At 39.2% G+C, this 19,860-nt stretch overlaps 1 protein-coding gene and 1 long non-coding RNA gene across 5 annotated transcripts in view; one reads left to right on the forward strand and one right to left on the reverse strand.

The window, feature by feature from the left end:
• Positions 1-19,860, reverse strand: part of LOC109549586 (uncharacterized) — a 49,989-nt gene that overhangs the window by 19,388 nt on the left and 10,741 nt on the right. The window contains exon 4 of the long non-coding RNA XR_012332091.1: positions 3,625-13,491. This is a non-coding gene — a long non-coding RNA (uncharacterized lncRNA). The remainder of the gene's footprint in view (positions 1-3,624; positions 13,492-19,860) is intronic.
• The window catches only part of LOC109549585 (uncharacterized), a 31,298-nt gene continuing 15,416 nt past the window's right edge, over positions 3,979-19,860 (forward strand). For 2 of the 4 annotated variants that reach the window (XM_073805385.1, XM_019932806.3), the window contains exons 1-4: positions 3,979-4,109; positions 8,959-9,029; positions 12,022-12,118; positions 13,702-13,803. In XM_073805385.1, the coding sequence (XP_073661486.1) occupies positions 4,032-4,109; positions 8,959-9,029; positions 12,022-12,118; positions 13,702-13,803 (348 nt within the window). In that variant the 5' untranslated portion in view covers positions 3,979-4,031. Of the gene's footprint in view, positions 4,110-4,556; positions 4,664-8,958; positions 9,030-12,021; positions 12,119-13,701; positions 13,804-19,860 lie in introns of those variants that run through there. The other 2 variants (XM_073805384.1, XM_019932808.3) reach the window with 2 other exon arrangements.

The following is a 19,860-nucleotide window of genomic DNA, read 5'->3' on the forward strand; positions in this document are numbered from 1 at the left end:
GGGACATGGGTTCAAGCCCTGGTCCGAGAAGATCCCACATGCCACAGAGCAACTAAGCCCGTGCACCACAACTACTAAGCCTGCGCTCTAGAGCCTGCGAGCCACAACCACTGAGCCCATGAGCCACAACTACTGAAGCCCGTGGGCCTAGAGCCCGTGCTCTGCAACAAGAGAAGCCACCGCAATGAGAAGCTCATGCACTGCAGTGAAGAGTAGCCCCTACTCACCGCAACTAGAGAAAGCCCACGAGCAGCAACAAAGACCCAATGCAGCCAAAACTAAATAAATTAAATAAATAAATAAACCGAAACAAAACAGGGACTTCCCTGGCAGTCCAGTGGTTAAAGACTCCTTGCTTCCACTGCAGGGGGCACAGGTTTGATCCCTGGCCGGGAACTAAGATCCTGCATACAGCACCTCACGGCCAAAAACAAAAAAAACAGAGTTCAGAAAATATGTTATTCATTGATGTTAAATATAAAAGGCATAACAAAGAAAAGAAATATAAATTAGATTACTGCAATGGTTATTTTCATGGGATGGTAAGGAGACTTTTACTGCTGTATTGTTTGAATTTCAACAGTGATCACTGTTCACAAGTGAACACTACAAGAAAAAAAACTATAAAAATATTTCCATTTTTGAAAAACAACAATAAGTAAAAGAATAGTCCTTTACAAGAGAACTTAATACTTTACAAGAAGCATCTTGAATTAGTGAGTGCTTGAAAGTCCCCAGCTTGTGGAATATTCGGAAACTCTCTAGTGACCTAAGAAATTGGATGATTCAAAATTAGTGACTTTTCCTTCTGAGATGCTAGTCTCTAAAAAGCAATGACGGTAGATTTGCTGGTCCATGAAAGTAGTCATGAGGTCTAAAAGCTTGTTTTAAAATAAATGGACAAAAGTGAAATGTCCCCCTTCTCCTTCCCAGGGGTCCATCTTCTCTTTCTGCTCCACCCTCAAGATTTTGCCAAACTATCAAGGGAACGACAGAAATACCTGTGCTGTTTTATATTACCTGCTGTGGGTTTTAATCTCAATTATTCCTTTTGCATAAAAATAGAAAACAGAGCTTCCCTGGTGGCGCAGTGGTTGAGAGTCCGCCTGCTGATGCAGGGGACACAGGTTCGTGCCCCGGTCCGGGAGGATCCCACATGCCGTGGAGCGGCTGGGCCCGTGAGCCATGGCCACTGAGCCTGCGCGTCCGGAGCCGCAACGAGAGAGGCCACAGCAGTGAGAGGCCCGCATACCGCAAAAAAAAAAAAAAAAAAAAAATAGAAAACAAAGAAAATGGAGGAGGAGGTGGAGGAGGTACAGAGGATGAAGAGCAGGGAGAGAAGGAAAAGATTCTCAGCTCTAAATCTCTCAAAATACATTTTGGAAACTCCCTAAAGAGAGAGTCCATGGAAAGAAAAGGTTTGCGACAGCAGAAGCCAACAGTAATGCCACAAATTGCAAAGAATGCCTGAAGGGTGGGCATCTCCCCACCTGGGCCTGCTGGAGTCTCCCCATGCTGGAGGAGGGCAGAGGGTCCATAGGAAGCAATCCAGCCACCGAGCCCCGGAGATGAGGGGTGATGGAGTGTGGGATGAGAAGACTCTCAGCCAACTGGGAATCCAAGGGCTTGCTTCCCAGGTGAGGTAAAGTCTGAGAGCTGCTCCCCCATGACAACAGCCTGACAGCATGACAGGAGGGGTGGCAGCATGCTGTGTTGGCCAGAGTCCTGAGACAGACTCTTGAACCTCCCAAAGCCTCAGAATGCCATGAGGGAGCAGCAGAAAGTTTCCTTTGCCCCTAAGAGGGCCACAAAAGCGGTTGAGAGAGAGCCAGAGTGCATGAGGGAGCCTGCAGGTTCCAAGTAGAGCATGTGAACTGATGACCACAGACAGAAAACAAACATTAGCAGCAGATGCCACCTTAGAGAGACGAAGATCATGACTCAGGAGATCTCCCCTCCACCAAGTTCCTCACAGACATAGATGCCCCCCCTCCGCCGTGTAGAAAGAAGGGAAGGGGGAAATTCTGAGTTCACTGAGGACACCTCGCACTGACTAGATTAAGCTCAGATATCAGGTAACATGAGGCTCACGAGAAAGGTCGAGTAGTGTTATAATTTATGTTTTACGTTGCTGTAGGCCAGAATTTGTGGGCTGTGCAAAGTTGACCCACCACACTAGCTTCACAGGATTGCTTTAATATGACAAGGTGAGCCCAAGAGGGGGACAGTCCCATATACACCTCTCCAATTATCCGATGCTTCTTGTTGTTACTACAGCTCATGACTTCATTGCCCTGTGGCTTTCAGCTCCACTATTTACTAAACAGAAGGAGCAACGCAATGTGGCCAAGTTTACTAAGCTTATTTTTACAGCAAGCAAGAATATACCAGTGCATTACCTCAGAATTAACATATTTCATTTTCCCACATATAAGTAATGTGACCAATGCTTGTAATTCAGTCAACCCACCTGTAACACGAGATATTATCTCTAAGTTGATAAGACACATTGGTTCAAGATTTCCTTTATATAAAATGATTCAACAAGGCATTTTTCTCAAGCCCTACAGTCCAGACCAGTTTTGCTGCTTGCTTGTCAAATACAATTTGATTGTACTGGGTTAAAATAAACTCAGTCAACTACCTGTCTTCACCTCCTGCCAGGCACCCCATAAGGACATTGACTGTTTTTCCTTTAAAGTTACACCATTGGAAGCAAGAAAGTAATTGTCATTAATGTATTTATCATACTAAAGATTGCAACTACATATCTATGGTATGCTAAGTATTTTGCATAATTACTTAATTTAAACTTGAGAACTATCCCTATTTTATAAATTAGCAAACCGAGTCTCAGAGAGTTAAGTTACAATAAAGGCACAGAGTAAATGGCAATGCCTATATTTTGGATCCAAGTGTGTCTGACTTCTTCCAACTCTACCACAATGTCTTGCTAATGAAAATATCTAAGCTTATGCACAGGGAGATCAGCTCAGTGCTTTGTGTCCACCTAGAGGGGTGAGATGGGGAGGGTGGGATGGAGACGCAAGAGGGAGGAGATATGGGGATGTACGTATACGTATAGCTGATTCACTTTGTTATACAGCAGAAACTAACACAATTGTAAAGCAATTACACTCCAATAAAGATGTTAAAAAAAAAGAAAAGAAAATATCTAAGCTTATCTGAAGCACTTTTAAAAATTCTTGTCGAGAAACTCGAGGTCTAGGATAACAAGTCATTCTACCACTCCTACCCTTCTCATCTCCTACCCACTCCACCACACACCCTTCCTCTACCACACACTCACATCCATTCCCTGAACCCGCCTGCCTTCTTCCAAGCCTTCACAGAGCTGTTCCCTCTGCTTAGACTGTCCTACCTTTCGTCCCCATTTAAGAGAATTCCAACCCACCCTCTCCATCGGACAGTGACTTTGAAAGCTTTGCTCCCTCTCCCAGGGAGAATTAGCAGCCTCCGCTCCAACTTGTGCGATTAGTTTATCTTTCAATCATAGTGCACACCTGTCACTTGAGATTGGCACTTGTCTACATGTGCCTCTGTGACCACTACTAGAACATGAACTCCTAAAAGTCAGGGTCTGGAACCTATCTTTTTGCATACCTGTTAGTCCAAGCACTTAGGGAGCGCACAGTGGGAGTTCAGCCAGTACTTGTTGAATTCATGAATGAATCTCATTTTAAATCAAGGTCTATTATTTTACATGTCCTAGATTGAGAATGAATCCTACCTAAGTAAACACTGTGAAGTAACTGGCTCCTAAATGATTTTAAGGATGACTACGAAGAAAGACTTCACTTAACCAAAGCCAGTTTTTCCAGAGACTTTGCCCGATCTCGTCACAGTTTCAGCCCAGGTAAGGGAGGGCCCCGCCTCCCTCCCTGCCAATCAATCGCTCCTCGCGCCTGCGCAGACACCGCCCCTCCCGGAGCCCCGCCCCAGTCAGTGTCCCGAGACTGTCGCGGGCGGTTAGGTCCGGCGGGAACCTGTACTTCTCTAGTTCGCCCACTATGACGATCGCCTACAGCTGCATTGCAAATGGCCGAGCGGTCCTAGCGGAGCTGACCCTAACCGGCGGCTCTTATCAGGTACCCCTGGGTCGTCACCTCAGCCTTCGTAGGCTCCACTTTTCGAGGGTGGCGCCCACTGGACCCGCCCCTCAGGACGGAGCGCCGAGGGGCTGCCCGGAGCGGGCTGTTGAGGCTTGAGGCCCGCCCCTGCGTACGGCCTAGCCTGCGAGATGGTGAATCCCCGGCGTGAGCCACTAGCTCCCGGCCGGCCGAGCCGCAAGTGCGCCGCCCAGGGGTTAGGGTTGGTGCTGCACGTGACATACTTGAGATTTGCAGTCACGTTTAATTCCGGAGACCTTTAAAGATTTTATCTCCCCCGCGGAGAAATGGCCTGGAGTTCAACACACATTTATTGAACGTGTTTTAGTTGCGAAATCCCGGGGTAAAGGTGTAGGGGATGCAACAAGGAAGAGAAGACGGCGCCTGGAGCTGTCCCTTGATGAGCACATTGTCCTTTTATACCCAAGGGCTTCATTCGTTCTCCTCCAATGTAAAAAGTATTTCAATGGCGGGAGATGGAGATTGCTCCTGTAGCACTCAGGATGGGTGACTGCTTGCCAACCACAGAGGAGGTACTTGGCTTAAAAGTATTACAAGAGTGAGCATTAGCCTGCCCCAGGAAAAGGGAATGGGGACTCCATGCAGAGGGAACAGAATGGCGTGTTTGGGGGAACCGCAAGAACCTCAGTGTGGCTAGAGCACAGGATCGCAGTATATAGGAGCTAAAGCTGAGGTCAGAAAAGTGGACAGAGAATAGTTGATGCAAGGTCCTATATTCAGTTTGTTCTCTTATCCAAGGGAAACCAGGGAGCGGTTAAAGATTTATAAATGGAGGAATAGCAAGATCTGATCCATTTACTAGAAATTTTGGTCTGGTTACAATACAGAAGGGGGATTGGAGGGAAGAGAACCAGTTTGGATGGTGGTGTTATAGTTTATCTAGGAGATCTAAAGTCCTGAGCTAAGGCAATGACAGTGAAGAAGGAGAGGAGTGGGCAGATCCTAAAGAGACTTTGCAAACTAATCCTCAGGAGTTAATGACTGGCTGGATATGTAGGATAGGGAACAGGGCCATGCCTAGGATGATTCTTTTTGTTTTTTTTAATCTTTTTTCCCCAGCTTTATTGAGATACAATTGGCATATAACATTTTGTAAGTTTAAGGTGTACAATGTGAAGATTTGTCAAATTTTTTTCTTAGGTGGCATTAAACAAGATGGAAACTACAGATGGAGGCAGGATTCTGGGGGAAGAAGTCCGAGGAAATGCAAGGGCGGAAAGTACAATTTGGGACAGGTTGAATTTTGTTGCCGGTTGGAAATAGCCAATCTGTTTGTGTGTTTATTCCTCCATCTTATTCCCAAAAGATTTAAGTCATTAAAAGCTCCAATAGGTAGCAGTCAGAGGGTCAGGGCTAACAGTTAAAGATGGTAGAAGTGGGTAAGAGTGCCCAAGTGAGAAGAAAGGAGTACCAAAAGGCAGAACACTGTTAAGAATAGAATAGAGAGGCTGGTCACCAAATGAGAGCAGTGGTATTCTGAAAGCTGAGAGAAGAAAATTACAAGAATGTCTGATGACCCAGAGAAGTTGAACAAGATCCAAGAGGTGTTCATTGGACTGACAATTAGGAAATGTTAAGTGATCCTACTGATAGTGGTGGAGGTAGAGGCAGAAGAAGCCAGATGGCTTTAGGCCAAGTGAACGGAGACCAGGAAGTAGAGAGAGTGAAGTTAGACTGTTCTTTCAAGAATTTAGAAGGGGAATGAGAGAGGGTGAAAGCTAGAAGAAGTATGGTCCAGGAAAGGGCCTCATTTTTTAATACAGGGAAAACCTTCACCTGAATATAGGCTAATGGAGAGGAGAAGAGGTTGAAGATATAAGGGGCAGTGATTATTGGTTAGAGCAAGACCTGAAGGAGCACAAAGGGATGGATCCAGTGTGGCAGTAGAGATGTGAGCCTTGGTTTAGAGGAATGCTGTCTTGGGGAAAGGAGGAGGTATGGATATAGACATGGAATTTAGTCTCCTTCTGAGGCTCTCCTCTGTGCCAGTCCCTTGAATGCCATGTTCTTCAGGGTTCTAACTTTAGTCCTCTTTTAACTTGACACATTTGTTCACACAAATGGACACCTTTATTTTGATCACTGCCAAATCTGCTTTCAAGGTAATCTCTTTCCACGAGTAGATTGCCTAATAGAAGAAGTTCAAGCATATCATGTCCAGCACTAAATTAGTTCTTTCCTAGTGGATTCCTCCTCGTGTATTTCTAATCTTGCCGCATAGCTCTACTAAGCCATTCAAGCTGGAAACTGGGAGTCATCTTTCATTTTTCCCTCTTCTGCACTCTCAAATGTGTTCTTTGCCACCAAGTTTTATCAGTTCCATCTCCTGAGTACATGTTGAATCCATCTCCTTGTTTCTGAACCACATCTTCATCAAGGCCTTTGTTACTTCTCACCAGGGTTATTGAAGATGGCTCCTAACTCATCTCCCAGACCTTAGCCTTGTCCCTCTCAAAACCAGCCTCCACACTGCTGCTCAGAGGATTGTTCCTAAAAGCAAATATGATCCTGTCACTCCCCTGCTTAAAATCATTGGATGGCACCTGATTACTTTCATTGTAAAGTTCATAGTCCTTAGCCTGGCATTCACAGCCCTCCCTGGTAGGGCTTTTCCATGATTACCTCCTTCTCTTCCCCAGCTGTCCCTGTGCTCCAGCCATCCTGAACTTCATGCTGCTCTCCAGTCTCACCAAGATCTCCCTTCCAATCTCCTGTTCCCTCTCCCCGGAACCCACCTGTCTCCATTTTTTAGCAGTGTCACCTCTTCTGTGCTCTGAGATGTTTCTCAATTCCTCCTTGAAGCCTTCTCTATGCCCAGGCTAATTTACATCCCTTTACCAAACTACTTGCCAGGTTGAACTGGAATCTTCTTTTACTTAACTGTCTCTGCCATCGGACTCCTTCAGGACAGGGACTGTCTTCAACTCTGTCCTTACAGTGGACCATGCCTGGACATAGTATGTTCTCAATAACTACTTCATTAATTATGAAGGGAGAGAGTCAGAAAGTTGAAGGAGTTTATAAGCCCATTGGCCTCTCTTTATGAAGCATTCAAGGAAGTAAGAAAGTGGAACGTGGTGGAGCAGTATGCAGTTGGGGGACAGGATTAAAGGTCTGGAATGACTGCTATGTGGAAGGCTGACCAGGGAGAAGGAGCTTTAAGGCACAGTTCTATCATATCTTCCTTCAGTGCTAAATATTAATGTCACAAATATTTTATACTCATTAGAAAATATTAGTATCTACCAAAGCTTAATCATGAAATCAAATGAAACTGGACAGGACTGCAGAGATCATCTTACCCAATCCTTTCATTCTTCACACAAGGAAACAGACCCAGACAACTCATTTTCTTAGGTTGTGCAGCACTTCAACTCCAGAAATAGGCATTACAGTCCAGTGTGTCAATTATTTTACTGCCTCATGTTGCCATTTGCTTTGTTTCACATGTTTCTGTGATTTCATAGTTTATATACTCTAAAAGGGACACTTTGGGAAGGGTAGGGGAATATGTTCCAGTGATGAGAATAGAGTAACTGAAAGATTATGTTTTCTCTTAATTTCCTTAATGTTTCTTAGGAAATCGTTTCCTAGAGAATATTGCCTGGATTTTTCTGGTAATACCAAGAATTTCAAGTTTTACTCTCTACCATTAATAACAAGCTTTTCTCTCCCAAAACGTTTTTATTTCAAGTGTCATTTTTTGAAAATGAAAAGTTAATCAGGAGTGTGGCTATTCAAGTCTTCTTAGGTAACTTTCAAGTTCCTTTCACACTTCTAAAGTCAATTAGTGGGATTCCATATAATTAACTGTATTTAAGGTATTATGGATAATCATAATACCTTGCAAATTTTCTCCCAAAGAATGAGCCTTATAAGAAACAAGTAGGGACTTCCCTGGTGGTGCAGTGGTTAAGACTTCTCCTGCCAGTGCAGGGGACACGGGTTCAATCCCTGGTCCGGGAAGATCCCACATGCCGCGGAGCAACTAAGCCCATGCGCCACAACTGCTGAGCCTGTGCTCTAGAGCCTGCAAACCACAACTACTGATCCCATGTGCCTGGAGCCTACGCGCCGCAACTGCTGAAGCCCGTGCACTGTAGGGCCCACGTGCTGCAACTACTAAGCCTACGTGCTGCAACTACTGAAGTCTGCATGCCTAGAGCCCATGCTCTGCAACAAGAGAAGCCACCGCAACAAGAAGCCCACGCACCACAACGAAGAGTTACCTCCCACTCGCCACAACTAGAGAAAGCCCGCGCACAGCAACGAAGACCCAACGCAGCCAAACAAACAAACAAAAAGAAATAAGTAGAAGGGATCTTAGCAATTATTTGTTTAATAGAAAGATGTCAGTGAATAATAATGAGTAAAAATTTTATCTTAATCTAAAAAAAGAAGACTGCATAGGTTATTCAAAGACTAAAAGCTGAATACTTTTAATCCATTAACATTTTATGTATAGCTTCGTAGAAGTCACTGAAAAGATATTTGATTAGATAGTCAAATATCTTCCCAGTCATATTAATAATGTGCTGTGAAAAGGACTAATTAGTGCAACTTATATTTGCACACTTATATGTATATACACAAAGTATATGTATATGTAATTTTAATATTTTCCTTCATATTCATATGAACATTTCATGATAACTTGCCTCTTACCATGCATTATGAATAACCACCCATTAGTTCTAGTAAACAGTTGTTCCTTAATAAACTAAACAGAACATTGATAAATTAAGCAGATGAGTAATAAAAGACACTACAATCTTCTACAAAGTAAATGCTGACAATTTATTTTTAGGAAGCAGCGGCAACAGTGCTTAAACTAGTGCTTCTTAGAGCTGAACCAAAGACCATAATTCAAATGGGAAGGTAAGGTATATTCTAATAAAAGTCTATTTTTTAATCATTACCAGCTGATAATTACAGTGATAATGACATGGGGAAAAATATTTCTTATACAGACTCTTGACTGAACTCTCAGAAAGGAGAACTTCTATATGTAAAAGTATAAAATCATGAATGAGAATGATGAACATTAAATTCAAGATAGTGGCTACCTCTGCAAAAGAGAAGGGAGGAGAAATTGAGGAAGGGTATACAGGGGACATTAATTGTATCTGTAACATTTTGACTGAATGGTAGGTCTACAAGTGTTCCTGTTATCTTATTCTCCATACCTTTTTAGTTATTCCCAAAATATTTCATTAATAAAAAAGGAAACTTCCACTTGAAAATATCTTTAATAACATCACTCTACTTTACTTGGGACATCACATGGTATGGATTAAACTATTAATGTCCCAAGTAAATATTTTGCTGGTAAAACATGTGGGGAATAAGAGAGATCTATTATTTTTAGACTCATCATTGTCCTTTTAAGACGAGGTGTGTTTTAACCTTTATATTGTAAAATAATACAAAAGCCACATCAAGCAAATGTATAGTTTTATGAAGTTTCTCAAAGGACCTCCCCCAACCAACTGCAACTACCATCTAAGCCAAAAAATAGAACACTGCCAGGTATCCCCAAAACTCCCTACCATGTATCCTGCCCCATTCACAGTTTCCTCCCTCCCCCCCAAATCAACCACCATTCCAAATTCTGTAGCAGTCACTTATCCTGTTTCTTCATTGCCTCAGTACCTAAATAAGCATCCTCAGGCACAAGAGCCCAATTCTGCCCATTTTTTAATTTGGTGTCTTTTAAGTCTCTTTAATCCACATATTCCCCCTCTACCCCTTTTCTTTCCTTACAATTTATTGTTGAAGGACCTATAGAGTTTCGCTCAGTCTGGTTTTGCTGATTGCATATTCAAAATGCAGTTCACCATGGTCCAAGTGGCTGGATCCAGTGGCCTAATCCCTTTGGCAAGACTGCAGGTGTTTTTTCATCAGACGGTATAAAATACCTGCTTATATCTCCTTTTGGCATGCTAGTAGCCATTGATATTCATTGCCTACACCCTAGAGCCATTAATTTATTGGGGGTTGCATAATGGTGATATTCTAGTTTTGTTTTCATTTGTTAGCTGGAATGTTATCAAAAAGAGATTCTTTCCTCCTCTACTCTTGGCTTACCTATATTGAACATTCTAGTTTGAATCTTTTGAGGACCTCTTCCCTGAACTCCAGACTTGTATATCCAGCTGCTCATTCCACATATCTGTTGGATGTCTGATGGGCATCTCAAACTTCTGTCCAAAGCCACGCCTCCTGCAGTCTTCCACATACCACCTTTCCAGTTCCTCAGGCCTAAAACCTTCGGGATCCTTGACTTTGGTCTCTTTTACTTCCAAACCCAGCCCATCAGCAAATCCTGTTGTCTTTACCTTCCAAACATATTCAGAATCTGACAACCTCTGCCACCATCTCTTGCTTGGGTGACTTGATATAAAGTTAAGTTCTTTTTTTTATTATTTTGTTTTTTATTTTTAAGGATTGCACTCTTTAAAGTTTGATTTAATAACATTTTATAATTATGTAAAACATTTATATGGCTCCAAAGTCAAATCTACAAAATAAGTTTCCTTCACGAAGTCTAATTTTCATTGCTTTCTTCACACTACTCTCTCTCCCTCTATGTAGGTAACCATTTCGAATAAGTTCTTAGTTTATCATTTTCCTTTTTTTTTTTCTATAAGAGACATACATATATTTGTACTTCCCTTATGTTAGGAAATGAGACTGATACATAAATTGCAGTACATCATACACACTTTTCTCCATCTTGCATTTGTCAGTTAACAATATATCCTAGTCATCAGGTATTCAAGATTTTTAATATTTAAGGATGGTTTCTGAGTGTTACCAATAACACACTAAGCATAAATTTAAAATCACATCCAGTATCAATTTAGAACACATATATAACTTTTGGAGAGATGACAGAATTAGCAACTCTTTTCCTGTGAAGACTCCTCCCTATTTAAAAATAAAAACATTTTCCTAGTGGATATTATGCATGTCAATTAATATCATCATTAAAAATATTTGTAGCATATTGTATTCATGATATGATATCAAGGATTTATATTGAAGGGGCACATATCTTAAGTTTTCTGCCCCTGGGATTATCTTTTCTACCTATTTTTGAGATGCCTCATTCTCATATCTATCCAGTTTAGCATTTGAACAGGCCTGTTGCCTGTTAACCATTTGGATATAGAGTGCTCAAAAATGACTAGATTAAAGCCTAGGCACCAAGCAACTATTTTGGTTGCCATATTCCTAAATTTTCTGGATTGTTGGGTAGTAAAGATGGAAGCACTTTCCAAGAGTCTTCTAGCCTCCTAATAAGTGAGTCTGAGAAGGCACAAAAGGTCTAGAAGTTGGAGTGGTCAGGAAAAGCTACACTGGATTACTATAGGGGAGTTTAATTCCCCCTCCCGGACTCATCCTGTGCTCTAGAATATTTGGTCTTGGGAATTTACAACTTTCAAATTCTAATCTATCATAATAGAAAGCCAAGAAGTGCCAAAATTAAATATGTCTACCTAAAAATATAAGGATAGTAAAAATCAATGAACATAGCATTTTCTCTTTGATCAGAATCTAGATTCAGTCTTGGAATGAGAATGACTTCCATCAAAGGCATGTGAAATATATATGATTAGATTATTAGAATTTTCTCTATTGTAATTTATTTTTATTGATGCAATTTTAAATGCATATTCACATTTTAGAGAGTTTTTATTTAACAGTTTAATTTTTCAAAGGTATGAAAGATTTCTAATTATTCTGATTATAAAAAGTTATCTACATAGTTTTTATACTATTAATGAGAGCTTGAAAACGAAATTAAATTCTCTGTATCAGTACTTAATTTAATATTATCATATAACTGAATGTATTCTTTTCAAAGCTTTGTCTACCATACTCTCTTTATTGACGGAATCACTTACCTATGTGCCTCAGACAATGCCTTAGATACCGTAACACCATCTGCATTTCTTAAAAATGTAAGTAATTTCTTTTACTGCTTTGACTTTTTCAGTTATTGAAATTATGAGGTCTGTTTTATAGTTTATTGGTAATAATGTCCCTAACCAAAAGCAGATCTGTCTATATAGCAGAGCCATTAGTGACCTTCAGAGATTTCTTACCTTCATCCCTCATCTGTCTTCTGCTTCTACAATTCCCCTAACTCTTAAGCAAGATCTACAAAGATGATTAACCCAGATCATCTTTGGAATCTCTCATATTTATTTTGTTCTTAAAAATAAGAAAAATTAAGCTTTACTAATATTTAATATACCTTCTCAATAGCATATGTATTTAATTTTCAAATAATTATAGATAAGACACTTCTGGCAGAAAATATGAATCAATTATGAGTTAAATGAAAAAAATTTTTTTAATCAAGATATACTACTTTTAGAGAACGTTTTACCTGAAAGTTGCCAACAAATATGAAATATGATAGAGTACTTATGTGTATGTACTTATACAGATACATGAGATTTTATAAATTTCTTAAAGCCTAGTTAACCTTCTCAATAGATATCATCTACTGCTGACTATCACCCAGTGTCTAACTTCCAACTAGAATAAGACTGTGAAAGGCAGTCTCAGAGACAGACTAGGGCTAAACCATTATTCTGGTAATTTTATGATCCAAATAGTATGTTTTTTTCTTATTTTAAAAAGTTAATAATACTAATCTTCAATTTTATTCACAAATATATAATTTAGGAAAAATATTTTAACAAAAAATATTAATGGAAAAATCGGTCAGCTGTACTATAGTTATTAATAGTTATTCTCCAGTCACATTATGCATATATTTCATTTGTTTAGTGTACCAACTTGTTTTAACACAACTCAAACTGTAACCATATATAGAATCAAGGATTATAAGGCCTAATATTGTAATTCACTCTACATTTATGCCTAGACAATTGTTAGCATCTACATGATAAACACTGTTAGCCATTTAACTGACTATACTCTAATTTTTTTTTCCCTCTCTGCCATTATGGAAAAACATCCAACTTTTCCAACTTTCCAAAACCAGACTGCATGATTTTTACCACTGCTTTTCGGGTGATACAACATTAAGTACAAACAATTGTCAGAATTCCTTCTTAAAGCTTTGAAATATCATATAACAACCCTATAGGGTTTGGAAGATAGTCTCATGACATTTAGTTGGGATTGTTTTGTTATCATTGAATGGATTTTGAGGGTAAGAGCAGGAGGGGAAAATGAAAAGCACTTACTTAGAGAATATCAGTGACTCCTATCCTTCCTTGTCTGCCAGAGGTGAACATCTGCAAGTCCCCTCAAGTCTTCAGAAATACCAATACCAAAGAATCAAGGTAGCACCTGCAATCTCACGATACAAGATATGAGATATGAGCACACTTTTCATTAATACTGCATCTTTAAAATAGAAAAGATACCCTGCCACCAAAATTCTAGAACTGTTCTGGTTTCTTTTATTGAAAGTTTCTGCCAGACTTTGCTTCAAATAAACACTTACTATGTAATTCTCCAGTTGAAATTATCTATATAATTTAAATATTTCCATTAATTTCCCCAGGTTAGTGAGACTTTTCTGAGAAATCCTTTGATGTCACAAGAACATTTTTCTCCGTCAAATGCAGTTGCTACAGATTTTCAACAAGTATTAGGAAAGTATATGGTATGTAACCTCCAAGTGTGGTCCTAAACATTGTCAGTATTACATCTGACAAATCAGTTAGGAATTATGAGTTAAGAGCTGTTAAGGTGAATGAGAACTAAGAACTTCTATCCCTATATAATGATAAGGAATGATATCCATGAAATATTGATAAATATTGAATAAAGCAAGACAGAGAAAATATATATGGTATACTGTTATTTACTTACCATCCTTGTATGCAACCATTTAAGAAAGAGGGAATAAATACAAATGTTTGCTTATAGCAAAAAAAGGGGGGGATGGGGGGACAAAGGAAGGATAAACCAAAAACATTTCAGTGGTTGCCTGTGTATGGATGGGGACAGGAATAGAAACTAGACCTCTCTGAATGAAACTTGTCTTGCAAATTCAACTTGGAACCATGTAAATATTTTACACAATTTTAAAAATTATAATAATCATAATCATTGTGTAAATATTTTACACAAATATTAAATTAAATATTTTTAAAGTAGTCCCTCAGCAGAAATTAACATTGTAAATCAACTATACTTCAATAAATTTTTTTTAAAAGAGTAGTCCCTTTTAAGTGAAATAAGACAGTCACAAGAGGACAAATACTGTGTAATTCCACTTATATGAGGTACATAGAGTGGTCAGATTATTTATAGAGACAGAAAGTAGCAAGATGGTTGCCAGAGCCTGGGAGGAAGGGAGGAGGAGAAGTTATTGTTTAATGGGTACAGAGTTTCAGTTTGGGAAAATAAAAAGGTTCTGGAGATAGATGGTGGTGATATACTTAATGTGAACATACTTAATGCCACTGAACTGTACAGCTAAAAATGGTTAAAATTGTACATTTTATGATATGTATGTTTTACCATAATAAAGTTCTTTTTCTTTTATTGAATTACAGTTGCTGTACAATATAAGTTACAGGTGTACAATATAGTGATTCACAATTTTTAAAGGTTATACTCCACTTATAGTTATTATAAAATATTGGCTATATTCTGTATGTTTTACAATATATCCTTGTAGCTTTTTTTTTTTTTTTTTTTTTGCTGTACGCGGGCCTCTCACTGCTGTGGCCTCTCCCGTTGCGGAGCACAGGCTCCGGACATGCAGGCTCAGCGGCCATGGCTCACGGGCCCAGCCACTCCGCGGCATGTGGGATCTTCCCGGACCGGGGCACGAACCTGCGTCCCCTGCATTGGCAGGCGGACTCTCAACCACTGCGCCACCAGGGAAGCCCCCTTGTAGCTTATTTTTTTCCTAATAGTTTGTACCTCTTAATCCCCTACACCTACCTCACCCCCCTCCCCTTTCCTGACCCCACTGGTAACCACTAGTTTGTTCTCTATATCTGTCAGTCTGCTTCTTTTTTGTTATATGCCTTAGTTTGTTGTATTTATTAAATTCCACATGTAAGTGATATCATACAGGATTTGTCTTTCTCTGTCTGACTTACTTCACTTAGCATAATGCCCTCCAAGTCCATCCATGCTGCTGCAAATGGCAATATTTCATTGTTTTTTACAGCTTAGTAGTATTCCATTGTATATATGTATACCACATCTTCTTTTTGTTTTGTTTTTTTGTTTTTACCACATCTTCTTAATCCATTCATCTGTTGATGGACACTTAGGTGGCTTCCGTATCTTGGCTATTGTAAATAATGCTGCTATGAACATTGGGGTGCATGTATCTTTTCAAATTAGTGTTTTGGGTTTTTTTCGGATATATACCAGGGAGTAGAATTGCTGGGTCATATGGTAGTTCTATTTTTATTTTTTTGAGGAAGCTCCGTACTGTTTTCCACAGTGGTTGTACCAATTTACATTCCCATCGTCAGTGTATAAGGGACAAACCAAATATTTGATGATACTAAGGAATATTTTTGGATGTGATCATGATGTTGTGGTTTTGTTTTTTAAGAAAAACAAGGCCATATCTTTTAGAGATACAGATTGAAGCATTTACAGATTAAAATAATAGACTGTCTAGGATTTGCTTTAAAATAATACATTTGGGGAAGGAGTAATCAGTAGTAGTACAGATGAAATAAGATTGGCCATGTGTTGATAACTGCTGAAAGTAGGTGATGGGTACACTAAACAATTCACTCTGCTTCTGTATATGTTTGAACTTTTCCATAATAAAATATTTTAAGTATACCTGCATTAGTTTTCTATTTATGGTAACAAATTTGTATGGTGGGCTTCCCTGGTGGCGCAGTGGTTGAGAATCTGCCTGCCAATGCAGGGGACACGGGTTCGAGCCCTGGTCTGGGAAGAGCCCACATGCCACGGAGCAACTAGGCCCGTGAGCCACAACTACTGAGCCTGCGCGTCTGGAGCCTGTGCTCCGCAACAAGAGAGGCCGCGATAGTGAGAGGCCCGCGCACCGCGATGAAGAGTGGCCCACGCTTGCTGCAACTAGAGAAAGCCCTCGCACAGAAACGAAGACCCAACACAGCCAAAAATAAATAAATAAATAATTTGTATGGTAACAAATTACCACAAATCAGCAGCCTAAAACAACACACATTTTATTATCTCACAGTTTTTATGAGTCAGGAAGCAAGGCATGGTTTAACTGGGTTTTCTGCTCAGGGTCTCACAAGGCTTCAGTGAGTGTGTCAGCCAGACTATGTTCTCATCTGGAAGCTCTGGGGAAGAATCTGCTTCCAGCCTCATTCAGATTGTTGCAGAATTTATTTCCTAAGAGCTGTGCGAGGGATGCAGCTTTTTGCTGGCTGTTGGCTGGAGGACACCCTCGGTCCTAAAGACTGATAGCAGTTCTTTGCCACAAGGGCGTCCTCAGCACAGCTGCTTGCTTCTTCAAGGCCAGCAGAGGAATCTCTCACTCCGGTCTGCTAAATATTATATAATATGATGTAATCACAGGAGTGACCTCATCACCTTTGCTTCCATTCGTTAGGGGCAGATCACACTGAAGGGGAGGGAATTTTATAAAGATGTGACTCAGTGGGGGTCCCCACAGGGTGAGTCCACCACAATGCCTGAAGAAGTAACTAAGGATAGATATATTAAATTTGTATATTCTCTTATGGAGAATTCTGCAATATTCAACACAGCTAAAATATATAATTAACATAGCTCCTGAAAACCCTGCGAAAATATGCACATTTTAAGCAGTTAACACATCTGACATCAAAGAAATTTGTTTAACATGTATAAACTAACCTGGTGAGCTTCAAATCTGTAGAAAATTTTATAAAAGGTGTTGACTTTTTTATACTATGATTAGAAAAATGCACACAGCAAAAAAAAAAGTAGTTTTGAGAGAGTTTTAAATATATTTATATATATAAATGTACCAAATGCCATTGAATGGACTATGAATACATTATCTTAACAAAACTTAGATGAGTCTCTTAATCTTAAAAGATTAAGCATTTTTTAAAAGGAGAGAAAAAGAGAAAAGGAATAAAAAGAAAAATCAAAGATTCACCATTTATCTTAACTTGATTATGTCTTTTTTTAATTAATTTTTATTGGAGTGTAGTTGCTTTACAGTGTGTGTTAGTTTCTGCTGTACAGCAAAGTGAATCAGTTATACATATACATATATCCACTTTTATTTGGATTTCCTTCCCATTTAGGTCACCACGGAGCACTGAGTAGAGTTCCCTGTGCTATATCTTAACTTGATTATGTCTTAATAAAAAATTTTAACCCATGAGCCATAGAAGCATCCACTAAACATTTCTTAACACAAGCCACCAAAACCTTATTTCCAAATAAGGTCACATTCACAAGTATCCAGAATTAGGACTTAAAAGAATCTTTTTGGGGAGACACATTTCAACTAGGAATTCCCTCTTTTCTACATTCCAACTAGTGAGCTCCTCACAGAACATTAATTGTAAGTTGCATGGTCCAGTGACCAAGATCAGAGTTCTGTTTAAGGTGGATTTGATCACTTGCCAAAGAGCAGGGGATTTTAATATCATTTTTAGATTTAAAAATAATGCTCATTAATAAAGTGAGATAATACAAAAGTATAAAAAGTGAAATATAAATATCTCCTACAATCTCAATCAAACCCCCCTGAGGTGAACACTCTTAACAGTTTGGTGTGTAAGCTTCCAGAATTTATATATATATTTATTTATTTATATATATTTATTTATTTATTTATATTTATATATATTCACAAAACTGTGATCATTAGTACAATAGGTAAAGGCTTAATCGCTAGAGCTTCTTAGTCTGAATCCTTGTTTTGCCTCTAGCTGTGTAACATTGGGCAATATATTAACTTTCTCAGTCTGAGTTTTCTTATTTAGAAAATAAAAGATGAAAACAGTAGTACTTTATATAATGGTTTGGGAATTAAATGAACTATACGTGTGAAGTGCTTAAAACAGTGCCTGCCACATACTAAGTGCTTGATAAGTTATTATTTAATACTCTTCTGCAGCTGCAGCTTACTTTTTAAATATAACACTATATCTTAGAGATCATTTTTTATTGAAGTATAGTTGATTTACAATGCCATGTTAGTTTCAGGTGTACAGCACAGTGATTCAGTTATATATATATATATATATATATATTCTCTTTCAGATTCTTTTCCCTTACAGGTTATTACAAAGTATTGAGTACTCTGAGTATCATTAAATATAGTTGACTGTAGTTCCCTGTGCTATACAGTAGGTCTTTGTTGATTATCTATTTTACAAGTAGTAGTGTATACATGTTAATCCCAAACTCTTAATTTATCCCTCCCCACACTGTCCCCCTTGGTAACCATAAGTTTGTTTTCTATGTCTGTGAGTCTCTTTCTGTTTTGCAAATGAGTTAATTTGTGTCTTTTTTTTTTTTTAGATTGCACATATAAGCAATATCATATGATATTTGTCTTTGTCTGGCTTACTTCACTTAGTATGATAATCTCTAGATCTATCCATATTGCTGTAAATGGCATTATTTCATTCTTTTTTATGGCTGAGTAATATTCCATTTTATATATATATATATATATATATATATATATATACACCACACCTTCTTTATCCATTCCTCTGTCGATGGACATTTAGGTTGCTCCTGTGTCTTGGCTGTTGTAAATAGTGCTGCAGTAAACATTGGGGTGCATGTATCTTTTCAAATTACAGTTTTCTCCAGATGTAGAGGTCATTTTTAATATGGATAGAGTTGAAGACAAAAATAGCAACAAAGAACAAGAGCAATGAATAGAAAATGGTAACAAATATGGTAGATATTAATCCAGCTATATCAATAATCACTTTAAAAGTTAATGGCCTAGGACTTCCCTGGTGGTGCACTGGCTAAGAATCTGCCTGCCAATGCAGGGGGCATGGGTTCAAGCCCTGGTCCAGGAGGATCCCACATGCCGTGGAGCAACTAAGGCCATGTGCCACAACTACTGAGCCTGTGCTCTAGAGCCCACAAGCCACAACTACTGAGCCCACGCGCTGCAGCTACTGAAGTCCACGCACCTAGAACCTGTGCTCCGCAATAAAGAGAAGCCACCACAATGAGAAGCCCGCGCACCACAACGAAGAGTAGCCCCTGCTCACCGCAACTAGAGGAAGCCCGCACGCAGCAACGAAGACCCAACTCAGCCAAAAATAAATAAATAAATAAATAATAATAAAATTAAAAAGTTAATGGTCTAAATACACCAATTAAAAGAGATTGTCAAACGGGATCAAGAAGCTGTCATGAGAATGAGAAGACAAGCCGCAGACTGGGAGAAGATACTTGCAAAAGGCAAATCTGATAAGGACTATAACCCAAAATATACAAAGTACTCTTAAAACTCAACGATAAGAAAACAGACAACCCAATTTTTTAAATGGGCCAAATATTTGAATAGATACCTCACCAAAGAAGATATACAGATGGCAAATAAGCATATGAAAAGGCTCAACATCGTATGTCATTAGGGAATTGCAAATTATAGCAACAATGAAATACCCCTAACACACCTATTAGAATGGCCAAAATTCAAAACACTGACAACACCAAATGCTGACAAGGATGTGGAGCAATAGCAACTCTGATTCACTGCTGATGGGAA

Source organism: Tursiops truncatus, chromosome 5 (assembly GCF_011762595.2).
Source record: "Tursiops truncatus isolate mTurTru1 chromosome 5, mTurTru1.mat.Y, whole genome shotgun sequence".
In the NCBI taxonomy this organism is placed as follows: Eukaryota; Metazoa; Chordata; class Mammalia; order Artiodactyla; family Delphinidae; genus Tursiops; species Tursiops truncatus.